Here is a 13,425-nt window from a genome sequence, read left to right on the forward strand (position 1 = left end):
GTTGAGAACCACTGTAACAGTGAGTTTTTATAGAGGTGCTCCATTTAGGGAAGCATGTTTAGTGGAGGTACTTAGCTTTATTCACCAATACAGTTAGTGTTATTCTTTGGCACCAGTGTTCAGCTTAAGTGCTTCATGTGGCAGATCAGTTCTTCACTGCTTTTCCCTTCAGGGAAGGGAATTGAAGAAAAGGGTGACAGTGGACTAAAGTTAATGTTTGTTTTTGGTTTTTTTTTCAAGAGATGCTGTCTTTGTAATCCAGTGGTTCTTGAGAGTTTACATATTCACATTTCATATTAATTTCTCCTCTTTTTTGTGAGTCTTTGTTGATGGGTATGTAACTTGAAGTTGTGGAAGGAACTAAGGTGACAGTTGTTCAGTGACACACTTTTAGCATCTTCCTATCAACAAGTGTAGGAATCACAACACAAATTGAAAGCAGTCCTATCTGAACAGAGTAGGGAATCTGCTTTTGAGATTATTCCTTTTTTTTCTCCCCTCCAGTGGGTGGTTCTTACTTGTTTGTACTGTTGTTTTTCTGCCTCTAGATTTTCTTCTGCTACCTCAGTTTTTTTGGAAAGAGGAAGACAAATGGAACTACATGATTCTTTGAACAACTGGAGATGATTCCAGTGTTATAGGTAAGTATTGTATTTACTCAGTTCTAACAGTAAGCTATGCCACAAGGAATGTGATTTTAGCCCACAGGGGTACAGAGTCTTCCTCACACCTGAAATTTCATCCTTCTTTTTGTCTTACATAGCACATCTTATCACATGGTAGTGTTGGGACCATTTTTATGTGATGCTCTTTATCAAAGCATGCTTTATAGAACACTGTCAGCATTACTGTAAAGTTCAATTTTGATCTTTTCAAAATGCATGAGAAGCCTTTGAATCTTTTAATCATTATAGGAAAAACAGGAAAATTGATACTGAATCTGTTAGAGAAAATACTGCTTTATAGAAATTCTTATGAATAAAGGCCCAGCAAATGCACAATCAAATCTTATTACTCCAATAATACTGACTGGGTTTCACTTTATTTCATTTTTTTTGGCAGGAAAGTAGTAAGAGTGTTCTGAGCAAAAGTAATTTTCAAGGGGAATAGCTTTGACATTTGTACAAAGCAAAAGGATAAAAGAATATTGAAAACATGAATACATGCAAGAATCTAGCTTTATCTGAACTCTCTGTAAGGTAAAATACTGCTGAAAAGTGCTAAGGGTGACAAAAGCAATCCAATTAATTTAGAAATACTAGGTTTTACTAAAGTGAAAAAATCTGCTTTCTTGACTGTGAGATCTCTCTGCTTTGGGAATATTGATAAATTCCTTTAGAATTTACTCATGTGATACAAATACAGAAGAGAGATAGTCTTTCTCCCTGTTCGTGTTAAGATCAAGTCACAGTGTTTCCCTCCTCAGTGAATCCATATCCGTGTTGGTATCTTCCACCATAGGTGACATCAACCCTTTCCCGAGATTTAGAAATTATTAGAACTGGTAAGGTTCCTCAGAAATTACTTTATGATCCTGTGTTTTCACTACTTTGCAGTAGTTCAAAATGTGGTAGCTCCACCTACCAAAATAGCCAACCTCCTTCAGACTGTCAGAATTTGTGTAGGCTTGACCTGCACCCTTTCTACAGTGGTCATGAAAGTTAAAAGGGACTTGAAACAAATGCCAAATGTACTCCAAAGAGAAGGAACTGAAAAGGTTGATCGCTATGGGATATATCTTTATTCCCATCTTACTGCAAGGTAGAATGACTAATTATCAAACAGGGCTGCTGATTATTAATCATCTTATGGGCTTTGCTGGCGTTTTTCCAGAGGACAAATTTCTGTAAAGTTGAGTATTGATTTCAGTCTGTTCAGAGGAATACTTTGCCAATTAATTACCTCTTCTGGCAATTCTAAGTGCAACCGATATTAAAAATCCTGATGTCTTCCATAACACAGGATATAGTTCAAAGAAAAATTTTTGAGTAGTAGCTTGGATTCTTCCAAGGGTATCCATCAGATTTTCAGAGTTAATGGAAAAGTGTTTATAAAATTGTACAGGATGTTTTTGTAAAACAGTGAAATTTAAGTCAGAGTGAGTACTGGCCTAATTTCTTTGAAAATGTGTGTGGATACACTTGTCTCACTGCCTTAGCTTATGCTTTTGTCAAAAAAGCAAATATACATTGTATTGACTCTATGGGAAAGAACTTAGTAAGAGACAATAATGATATGATCTGTCTAGAACAGATTTGAGTTGATTTGGGTGGAAGTAGTATTATTCATTACAAATAAAAAAGTTCACACCGTTCTTGGACCTACTGTAGCCTTGATCTCAGAACCAACAGAACTTGTCAAAATGAGGCTAAAGTATAGCCTTAAAACAGATTAAATATTCACAGCACCTGGCTGTGTTGTATGATATATATTTATAGTGTAGAGTAAGACAAGACTCAAGTCCATAGAAGTTTACTAACATGAACAATAAAGAGTACAAATAGTCATATGGCCGAATTAGCAAATTAGTTAAAAGTTTACAAGCAGTGTGTATGTGGTGAGAAGATGTAGAAGTTCATAGGAAGACAAGATTTTTATTAGTGGTTTTGATGATTGGATTGTTTGCAAGCAAGTTCTTACTTGTTACCAGAGTAGATGTTTTATGTTGACTTTTGCACAAATAAGCTATTAGCCTGACACTTGCTGTGAAGCATTATACCTTGGTTATCCATATGCATTTGTCTGGTAGATATTCTAAAATGTATTCTAATATGCTAAAAAGAAATATTTTTGAATATTAAATGATCACTTTATCCTTGCCAAAGATGAAATCAAAGTTTAAATCTTACTCTTTTACATGCAGTATGGGAAATTATATTTTTGAATGTAAATGTAATCACAAGCTTTTTCATTCAAACTATAATGAGAGCATTAAGTAGCTAAGGTATTTCATAATGTTATCATAACTTGGCTTAGCAAGATCTTCACCAAGCACCATAGCATTTTAAACTTTGAAGTATTTTTCAAGGAAATAAAAGTAATTAACTAGAATTAGTCTATGAGTTTATAAACATGTGGGCAGATCACGTGATAAGTAATAGAACTTCACTTTGTACCTCCTCTCACTTCCTGATAGTTTTTGTAATTAACAAATACAAACTTAAGTTGCACCTTTGCATAAGAAATTGTCTGATGATTCAATAAAAGAACAGTTGTACTTAAACCAGGTTAAGTGACAGTTTCAGTGAATATTCAAACATTATTGTTGTTTGAAAACTTACGAGCTCAATGAATGAAAAAATTTTTACAAATACTGAAAGCTAAGTAAAGAATTTTTAAAACTTTGAAATGATAGAGAAGATAGATGGACAAATGATTGCAGACCATCTGAATCTGAGGAGATCTACATGCAGTAGTACAACATATAGTTTTGTATTTCTCTTAAGAAATGGCCGGAGTTGATATCAGAGAATGGAAAAAAACACATGCTAAGCAAATAAGTAATTTTTTTATCAATTATGCTTTCTCCTTCTGACAGTTTAGCAATCTGGAATCAAGACTTTTCCCTTTTTTGAGCATGTTACTACAGTAATAGACCTCATGCCCCTGGGAGTGCCAACAATATCCTGTGTTCTTTCTAGTACTTTATTTATATTGCTGGTGTCCAGTTCTTGCTCTCTGTGCAGAGCAGGAAACATTTAAGGATTCCTTTAAAACCAGGGGTAAGGCAACTAAGATGGGATCAGTATGCTGTTTAGGATAGCTGAACAGTTAACTCTGCAAGTACTTCAGTGATTTAAAGCTTTAATAGGTGGTCAGATTTCTGCTATTGTTGTCTCTATGCTTAAGCTCATTTCAATTTTACACAACCATGGAAAGGTAGGAGCTCAGAGCTGTGTTTGAACAATCAACCAGCTTTTGTGTTGATTTCTGTTCTACATTATTTATAAATCTTGGGCTTGGGCGATATATGTAGCCACCCAGGCTTCCTCAGAAGCAAAGGATAGGCAGCTTGTGAGTCTGTAAGTTCCCCAGGCAAGTTTGGTTTATGTCTTGTGGTTTAGTAGGTTCTTCCCTAGTAACATTTCTGTCTACTTGCCAATTTCAGTCAAACTCTGATAGAACAGAACCCTTGTTATGTTTAAATTCCTGAAAGTTTTTGAAAATACAGGTAGGTGGGGAAGGCTACTAAGTAGTACTATTTGACCTGCCAGCTGATGAGCCTGTTCTCGGTCTGAATGTGGCAAAGAATTTGCTTGTCCTGCCTGTTCTGGTACTTGGTAGGGAGGGATGTGCATGCCTGTGAGATAAGGGAGACTACGTGAGATGAAACATGGAGAAGAATTGTAGTTACTGTCAGAAGAGCTCGTAAAATAAATTGTAGTGGGGAATCTGAGATTACTTTCACGTGAAACTCTGGAGACAGAATAAAGAACCTAAGAAACCAGTTTTCTGATTGTGGTTAGGAATACATGGTGACTTGATGCATAGCTTAACCTGAGATTTAATAGTATATTAAAATATATTTTTCCTTATGTGCCTCAGATACATACTATTTTAAGCAACATTGATCCAGGCAGAGGACTAGTTTTGTTTTAGAGTGAAGAGAGTAGTTAAATATATTGTGACTTGTTCTGCATTTTTTTTCCTGATAATACTTCCTTGAGCCAAATCACTAGAAAATCAATGGAAGCCGTTAGTTAACATCTCCAGTTTAATCATCTTGCTTTTACTACTTTGTGAAGCTTATTGTAACACGAAAAATCTATCATCAAGTTACAATGCTTGTAATAAAAGCAAGTAATACAACACATTGTATTCCCTCCTCAAGTAGCTTGCCCAGGACCACGTCCAGACAGCTTTTGAGTATCTCTAAGGGTGTAACCTCTCTGGGCAGCATGTAGTCAGTCATCCTCACAGTGAAAAAATTTTTCCTCATGTTTAGATGTTGTGTTTTAGTTGTTGCCTATTGACTCTTGTCCTGTCACTGGACATCCCTGAAAGAGCCTTCGCTCCATTTTCTTTGAAATTTCCTTTCAGTTATTCATATTTATGAGACCCCCTGAGTCTTCTCTAGGCTAAACAGTCCCAGCTCTCTCAGACTTTCATCAGACAGAAATGCTCCAGGCCCTTCATCATTTTAATGGACCTTCTTTGCACTCCCTCTCCAGTATGGCCTTATCTCTCTCATACTGCTGAGTAGAGTGGCAGGATCACTACCCTGACTTGCTGGCAGCACTCCTAATGCAGGCCAGGGTGCCATTAGCCTTCTTTGTTGCAAGGGCAGACTACTGGTTCATGTGCAACTTGGTGACCACGAGGTCCTTTCCTGCAAGTTGCTTTCCTGCTATGTGGCCCACAGTGTGGGGTTGTTCCTTCCCAGGTGCAGGATTTTACACTTCCCTTTGATGGACTTCATCAAGTTCTGAAGGTTGGTATTGCTCGTAAAGACAGAGGGCATTCAGTACCTCAGCCTTTTCCATATCCCATGTCCCCAGGGCCCTGCCCCATTCAGCAGCAGGCCCATGTTTGCCCTAGACTTTGTTTTGTTATCTGTGTACCTACACAAGTCCTTCATGTTACTTATGATGTCCCTTCTGAGATTCATCTCCAGGTGGGCGAATGGTGGTAGAAATCTTTATTTGGAAGGACTTTTATGAGAAGTTCTGTTTGACATCTGCAATGTTATGCACAATTGGGTTCTTAAAATGTCATAAGTACAGTATTGATTCTTAAAATAAAAGTTGTTTTTCATATTTATGAGACATTACGATTCTTATAAACATTCATCTTGATACTTATAAACTTTGATATGATTCTTATAAGCATTCTGCCTTTTAGTGTGATGATTGTTGGTTTTATGCTTTGATCATGTGTGTTGCCTTTCTGTGAACCCTGTTTTCTGCAGTCCTGCTTTTGAGTTGCAATGATCAATTGCACACAAGGAATTCCAGATGAGATCACACCATTTGTTTTATAAATACGTAATAAGATATGATATTATCTCTTAGGCAACCTAAAGTTTCAGCTGGGGGTGGGCTTAACTGAAGCTGTTAACTAAACAGAAGTCCTCACTAAGAGAAATTAGTTTCTTGAGGTGTCTTTTGGTATTAAATGATTCATTTAGAATGCTCAAGTCTCTGTCTTGAAATGCTTTGCTTCAGTAGCTGTGGCATTGCATAGCTTGACATTTAAATACGGTGTAAACTTTTCGGCCATAGACCTCTATGTCTTTCTCTTAGAAGTTTGTGTAGTCTGGTATGGAGCACTATGTTGCATTACCTAATCACTTGCAAATCTGCTTCTTCACTGTTTTTTTAATGTGCCATAACCTGTTGGATTATTATATGGTGCCTAATGTAGAACTGTGAATATTTGTCATTTTTTACCAAATAAACATCCACTCTGCTGTTGACAATGTTGGTAGTGTTGTCCTTTATCCATTTTTCTGTGAGTTTTTGAGGAAATCTGAATACTTCATGGTGAAATAAAACTGCTGCTGTCTTGGAAAAATGTTAAAATATTGTCTTTAGTTTGCCAGCAGATTTGCCTACAAAAGGAAACTATCTCCTTGTTATTTTGTTTTGATTTGCCTCAATCTTTCAATCTATCCTCTATGGTCCTTTGTAACTTTATTAGGCAATACCTTCCTAAACTGGTTTGAAAGTATCTTCCTTAACAGTGACATTTCTAAAGGAGATGATTTGTGCTGCACTACTACTCTCTCAGAGTACTGTCTCTACCTTGTTTCTATTCGAATTGGTGCTACCAGTATTCCTGGAGTGTATGAACTGGGAATGTTTTGCTTATCTTCTCCTTGTGTGTTGCTGCTTGACCCCTTTGGTACAGAAAACTGGTTCTGTGTTTTGAGAGACTGGCCCTTCACAGTATTGTCCATTTTGTATTATAAGTAAGTTTTAACTTAAAAACCACATCTGACCTGGTGGACTTGGACTGCAAATTTTTTAAGAGTGAGTAAGCTTACTGTGCTGTTTACTTAGGAATAGCTCTATGCTATGGCTTTACCTGTAGATGGTGCAGCCCCTGATAATGCTTCGGTATTAATTGAATAAAGCAATGTTAATGTTTTAATCTTAAAGAAATATAAATGTCGTGGATCACAACTCCTGTTGTGTGTGAACCAGTATGATATTTGAGCTTGGATGTGACAGTGTAGTCTTGTATTACATGTGAAATCTCTCTTGTTCCCCCCCCTGCCTTGGCTGAATAAAATAAACAGCAAACCAGGCTGTTGTTCTGTACAGGTCTTTTCATGCCATTGTTAAGCTGACTGCTCCAAAGTCGGTGTTTCAAGGGAAATGTACAATGCAAAGTGGCAGAAAGTTGCAATGAAGTACCAGTAATTTGGCTACAGCTTACTTCTGCCAGTCAGAACAATCAATCTAAATACATAAAGTCAGTAGCTGTAGGATGTTTTCATCTCTTTCTCCAGGATGAACTGTGCTGTAGCTGCTGATGTAAGGCACTTTTCACATAACCATGAACAAGAAGTGTTTGCATTTATATAAAACTTTGGGATAGGAAGCGATTATTGTTTTATAGAATAATGAAGCATTAATATAGCAATCTTCCTGAAGTCCTTGTTGACCCATTTCTGTAACTTTGGGTCTGGAACACAGGAATAGGGAAGAAAAAAGAAAGTGAATATTTAAACCTTCTAACATAAGTGTAATTATAAGCAGAATTGCTGTTTGAAGTTTGTCTATAGCAGTTTTTTTTGAGCAGTTATTTTAATGCCTCAAATTAGTATTTTAAAGTTTGGAAATCCCATTTTAAAAAGTGTTAAATTTTGAATGCCTTTTAATGCTGTTAGTATGTATTTGATTAATTGATGAACATCTTATCGCCAGGGAACCTTTCTTATATTTTCAAATACACATCTAAAACATTAAACTAAATCACTAAACATTGACAGTATTACTTTTTCACATCTTAATGCATCTCCTTAGATCTAAAATTTATCTTTTTATATTTAATGCTTTTGTTAAGCAGTATTTGTTCAAGAGAAAAACAACTCTTGCAGTCACAACAAAGACTTTATGTAATTATTTTGACATTTACATTCGTAATTGGCACTTAAAAGGATCATTAATATCTTCTCAGGACTAGCTGAGCTTTTATGGCCCCTTTTAAAATTCATTTGACATACTAAATACCCTGAAAATATTCTGTCTGAATTGCCTTGAAGTTGAGTAGTGAAAGATTTTGGAGCCAAATCATAGTAGTGACAGGAAAAATGTTACCATGAAAAGTAGTGTGAGATTTAAATCTTAAAAAAGTATTCTATAAACATGTTTGTTTATTTGAAAACTTGATTAATTTCCTTTGGCAAGAAAAAGGAAAAATCATAATGAACAAAAGCACTCAGCCTTATTATTTAAATAATAATATTTCCGTATTTCCCAGTGATACACTCTAAATATAAAGTACACGTTCCCTCAAAATATACTGTAGAAATATCTTAGGACTATAATTGTTTAAATTTTAACTAGTTGTGCTGGATTGCAATCTTCCTTTAACACTCATATGAATAAAAGTATATAATATCAGAGAATGTCAGTGTAGTAAATTTTTTGGTTAGTAAAAAAGAAAGGTTTTTTATCTCTGTGCAAATAAACTGAAGATTTTTAAAAGAGCAATTTCTAAAGCGGTCATGCTATGTTCTTGGTGTTCCTATTTACACAGTTGCAGATTTAACATACAGCATTTGTTTAGATGTTTCTTTTTGTTCACAACCCAGAATCTGGGAAACTGTCCCTCACTGCTAACTGCAGGGATTTATAGCTTTGTGAAGCTCTTCATGTGAGAGAATTTATGTGCTTAAATGTTCAGGTATTCCTCTTGAAGGAATATCAATCTGTTCAATTAAAAATCAGAGTTCTCAAAATTTTTTTCACAGTAAGCTGACACAACTTCATTAATCTAAACAGAATTGTGTTCTCAAAGGTGACAGTGTACTTATATTTGAAATGTTATTTTGATTCACCACAAAATAGAAACTGCTGCAGTGCCCAAGGTCAGAAAAAATGGATATAAGCACTGTTGTTTTCTCAATAAATGCAAACTTTTGCCTTAGTAGATGAAAAAATATTTCAGAATCCTTGCCAAGTCTGTGTATAGTGTGCTTGACTAAGATGGGTTTTAGCAGGTTTCTTAGAAATGTGTTAGTGCATTAGAAAGATGTGTGATGGGAGGCCATGGAGGGTGGGCATTTGGATTTGTGAGCACCAACCACCAGATGAGATGTCGAAGATGAGGTTTGGGTGATCCTAGTGAGTGGAAGTCCTAACAGTCCATTATTTGAGATCTCCTCAAAAGTCTGTTAACTCCTGGCTGGGGATCTGATAAAAGATGTCACATTATTCATAGTAACAAAGATTGTCCAGAAGAAGAGGCCCTCAATTATTTCTGAGGAATACTGTCAATTTCAACTGAAGAATTAACTGGCACTTGTCTTATCTTGTCATCTGTAGTACAAATGTTCCTATGAAATAGAGAAATATTTTGGATATTTATGCAGTCACTCTTAGAACTGTAATTTTGAGAGTGTGTAGAGGAGTTTCTTTAATCTAGAAAAATGAAAGAGAATAGAAAACACTTTTGTGGTTGGTCTGTTAAAACTACAGCACATTTTGTTTTCTAATCTCTGTTTGAGCCCATAGCTTTGCAGCCAAAGAAAAGCAGTAATTGGGCTGTATTTGCCAGTAAATCAACGAAAAATGCTGAAAAAGCACTAGAATCGGCAAATCTGCTGCTGTCTTAGTAGACTTGTACTGGGACAGCTTGAATTTTAAATCAGTCTGTTATACAAGAATGAGAATGCAGGTCACTCCTTATGTATAATGGGTTTACCATACCAGCAGAAATAAAGGTACTTAAAGCTTACTTTTTATAGTTAAATGGATGATTAAAATATTACTGGTTTGATGAATGTTAACAAATACACCGATTGCTTGTCCTACTTCTTCACCCTCGATGAACACCTGGCTCCAATACAAAACTGGAGGAGAGGATGAATAAAAGGATGCCATTTTGTTTTACTACTTAAGCCTTACTCCGGTTTCACTCAACTTGCAGTTACACAAATGATGGTATTTGAACACTACAGTTAAGTGTTTAATAATTAGCTGTATGTGTAGAAGATGAGTAGGGTCTGCATGTCATATCATTTTGGTTAAACATCCATATAATTTTAATGCTAATATATTAAATCATTAATCCTTTCCTAAATATTTCCCTGTCTCTCTGTGTCTAAATTAAATCCCCAGGAAAGATGGTAAGAGCTTTATAGATTTACCTACTTAATCATCTTGCATCCAAAGTACCTTCAGCTGTTTTCTGGAAATGCTGCAAAGGTCTCGGTATTTGGCTTCTGGTAGGCCATGATGCCAGCAAGGTACACACTCTGAAATGTATCTTTGAGGGAACAGCTGGAATGCAGTTTCTGTAGAAATTAGCTTTTGCTAGCCTTTGTGAGAAGCACTTAGATAAATAAATGTACTCTGGGCGACGATGGGTGAGCTTTTCAGGTTAAAACTAGCACTTTCAGCGTTGTATTTCCTCAGAAAATAGCATGATACTCTCCTGGCACTGAGTTTGAAACAGTGTTTGGGTTTGGGGTGGGAAAATTTGGCACTGTTTAAGTTTTTGTATGGACTCTGCATATAGCCTGTTTTAAAGAGTGCTGCAGGTATCCTAATTACATGGTTCCATATTTTGGAGTTCATCATGTTCATCTGAGAGATAGTGGCTTTCACTTTTGATGAAAACTGTAGGATAGTAAAGAAGCACTTCCTGTAAATTTGTTGCATATGTATCCTGGAGAGTTGAACAGAGTAACTGAACTGTAAAGTTTGAAAACACAGATCCCTATATTGAGAACTGATAAAATCCAGTGCCGCTTTGTTGTTCTAAAATTGTTATTACAATTTGCATGTGACTGAAATTAATCTCAGCATTTTATACCTAACTAGCTTCCTATGTCATAGAGGAAATAGGCTGGTTCTCATGGGAGCTGTAAATTGGTCATAATATATTTTGTGCTTTTGGCTTCCTATTCCTCTTTTGAGCAAAAATTTTTGCTGGATATTTTAAGATGTTGTGTAAATTACCAATCCTAGAGGGAGTTCTGTCTCAAAAGTATGCATCTCTCTTTTTCACTGTTCATCACAGTACTTCTAAGGTGATGTGGAACAGCTGATAGTATATGATTAGAAAGAAGCCTTTTGAGCAGTTGTCTTATGTTGTTTATTTTGCAAGGGTTTATCTGGTGTCTTGCAGTGACCATTTGGCTTTTTCTTGCTTTCTGTTTTAGTGATGTGTAAGTGAATGGAACCATTAGATCATTTCAGATAGAAATTTTCAGTTACTGAAGACCTAGATTTGAATCAAAGCACATCAAGATGAAAGGCTTTATAGCCTCCACTTCTAGTCCCTTGAGCCTTCCGAGGTTGTTCCTGTCCTTTTTAAGTTAGTGCATGTCCTATAATGGGAACAAGAATTATTTACAGTTCTCCCCAGCGTAATCAGTTATCTTTGGGTTGGTTTTAAGTCTTCTCTGTAAATTTATTTTTTAGGAGTGTAGAAAGGATTTAATTTGATTTTTGCAGTTTTTTCCCCTCTGTAGTAGCAAGAGTTAACAGAATAAGAAACAGATTGTAAGATGCAGTATAGGAATTGCTTTGCTGTCATTTGTGGTTTAAGAAAAGGGGGTGGTATTTAGCTCTTGAAAGGGCTTTAATGAATATTGTTTGGTGTTTTTGAAACCTAATGGTCAGAGGCAGCAACAGAAACAGCCTTGGAGCTTTTAGGGTGAAGTGATTAGCATTCTTCCTGATGGAGGTGATTGTTTCACCTCCTCTTTTATCTCAGCGTTTTTCACTGTCTGTTGCCTTTTGTTTATATTCAAATGGCATACCGTTAAAGAAGCCTTTTTTGTGTGATTGCAATGCTTTTTCCCCTCCTTCTGTAGAAAATCTGCTTGCCATAGACAGGCAGAGCATGTGTTTCTCTTGTCTTGGTTGGGTGCACAATTCTTCTTTTATGTGTGCTGCTTCTTACCCTGTTGCCTAGACGATCGCTGGCTTTCACTAAGAATGTCTGGTTCTCGTAAAGAGTTTGACGTGAAGCAGATTTTAAAAATCAGATGGAGGTGGTTTGGTCATCAGGCATCAGCCCCTAACTCTGCAATTGAAAACCATCAGGAGGACTTCTGGAATAGAGGACAAAATGTAACAACTGGCAGCACAAAGTTTTTAGAATCAGGTAACTTACCTTTAACATCAGTTGGTTACAGAAGGTCCAGCCAACAGGATTTCCAGAATTCACCTCTTTGGCCAATGGCATCCACCTCAGAAATCCCTGTATTTGAATTCTCAGCAGAAGACTGTGGAGGTGCATGTTGGCTTGACAGACAAGAAACAGATGATAGAGCAAGTGAAGAAGAAAATGAATCGGACAGCAGCTCGTGCAGGTTAATTATTACTTTCCTATTGTGAGAAACGTGTTTTCATTTCATGTTTCTAGTTAGCATGCATATATGGGCTAGCCTTTATTCTAGACTAAAATGTTTCAGAAACCTAGCAGCTATTGTACATCAGAAACAGAAAATTATAATCAGGTTCTGTGTGTTTACTAGGACCTTTTTTAAAAGCCAGTCAGTGGGGATAAACAAAGCTCAAACATGGATGCACTTGTGTTTTAAACAGTGTACAAGTACATGCTGCTATGAACAAGGTACTGCCCATTACATGGTAATGTTACAGGATGCTTTCTACATTATTTTGAAATGATACTGATTGTTTAGTTATTTCAGTTAGGAGAAATTTATGAAAATGTAAGCTGCTTCTGATTCTGACCTCATGTTTCCATGTGTGTCTATAGAAGACGGAGAATGAACTGTAAAAAATACACTATAAATCAAAGAAAAAATTATATCTGTTGAAAGTCAATCAGTTTTTTGCTTTAAAGTGATTGCAGTAACCCATTTGGTTGTCTTAAACTGTGTACCTAGCATAAAAAGAAAGAATGGTTTTATTGCGACTGTAAAGATGTTTTGGTGTTCTTTTCTTACACATTGCTCCTAAAGATGAAACTGTAAAATTTGTTCTTGAGTGAAAATTGTTTACCAGTTGTTGTAAATTAGGCAAGTTAATACCCTTTCTTGTGAAATACCAGTTTAATTCTTTTATTTCATTTACTGCATAAGTCAGTCATTCTTCACTAAAAGTATTTTTCCTGTTTTGTAGTTCATGTAGTCCATAATACCTTACCATTTCAGAAAATTTTATGATGTTTCCTTTCTTGCTTTTAAGATAGCTTTGCACTGATGTGGCATTTCAGAAAATGTGTCTACTTAAAAGGGTACAGTGTTTAATAAGCGCTATTAAGGACAGATCAATCTAC

The 13,425-nt window shown here is 36.0% G+C and overlaps 1 protein-coding gene across 7 annotated transcripts in view; it reads left to right on the plus strand.

Moving 5' to 3' along the window:
• Positions 1 to 511: 511 nt before the first annotated feature.
• The window catches only part of KLHL5 (kelch like family member 5), a 47,454-nt gene continuing 34,540 nt past the window's right edge, over positions 512 to 13,425 (plus strand). For 2 of the 7 annotated variants that reach the window (XM_017744607.1, XM_017744608.1), the window contains exon 1: positions 512 to 641. Coding sequence is in view for 5 of the 7 variants with exons in the window: in XM_017744604.1 (XP_017600093.1) it covers positions 12,117 to 12,493 (377 nt within the window). In the remaining 2 variants the exon portion in view is untranslated. Of the gene's footprint in view, positions 642 to 11,815; positions 12,494 to 13,425 lie in introns of those variants that run through there. The other 5 variants (XM_017744605.1, XM_017744606.1, XM_017744604.1 and 2 more) reach the window with 5 other exon arrangements.

Source organism: Corvus brachyrhynchos, unplaced genomic scaffold (assembly GCF_000691975.1).
Source record: "Corvus brachyrhynchos isolate BGI_N302 unplaced genomic scaffold, ASM69197v1 scaffold17, whole genome shotgun sequence".
In the NCBI taxonomy this organism is placed as follows: domain Eukaryota; kingdom Metazoa; phylum Chordata; class Aves; order Passeriformes; family Corvidae; genus Corvus; species Corvus brachyrhynchos.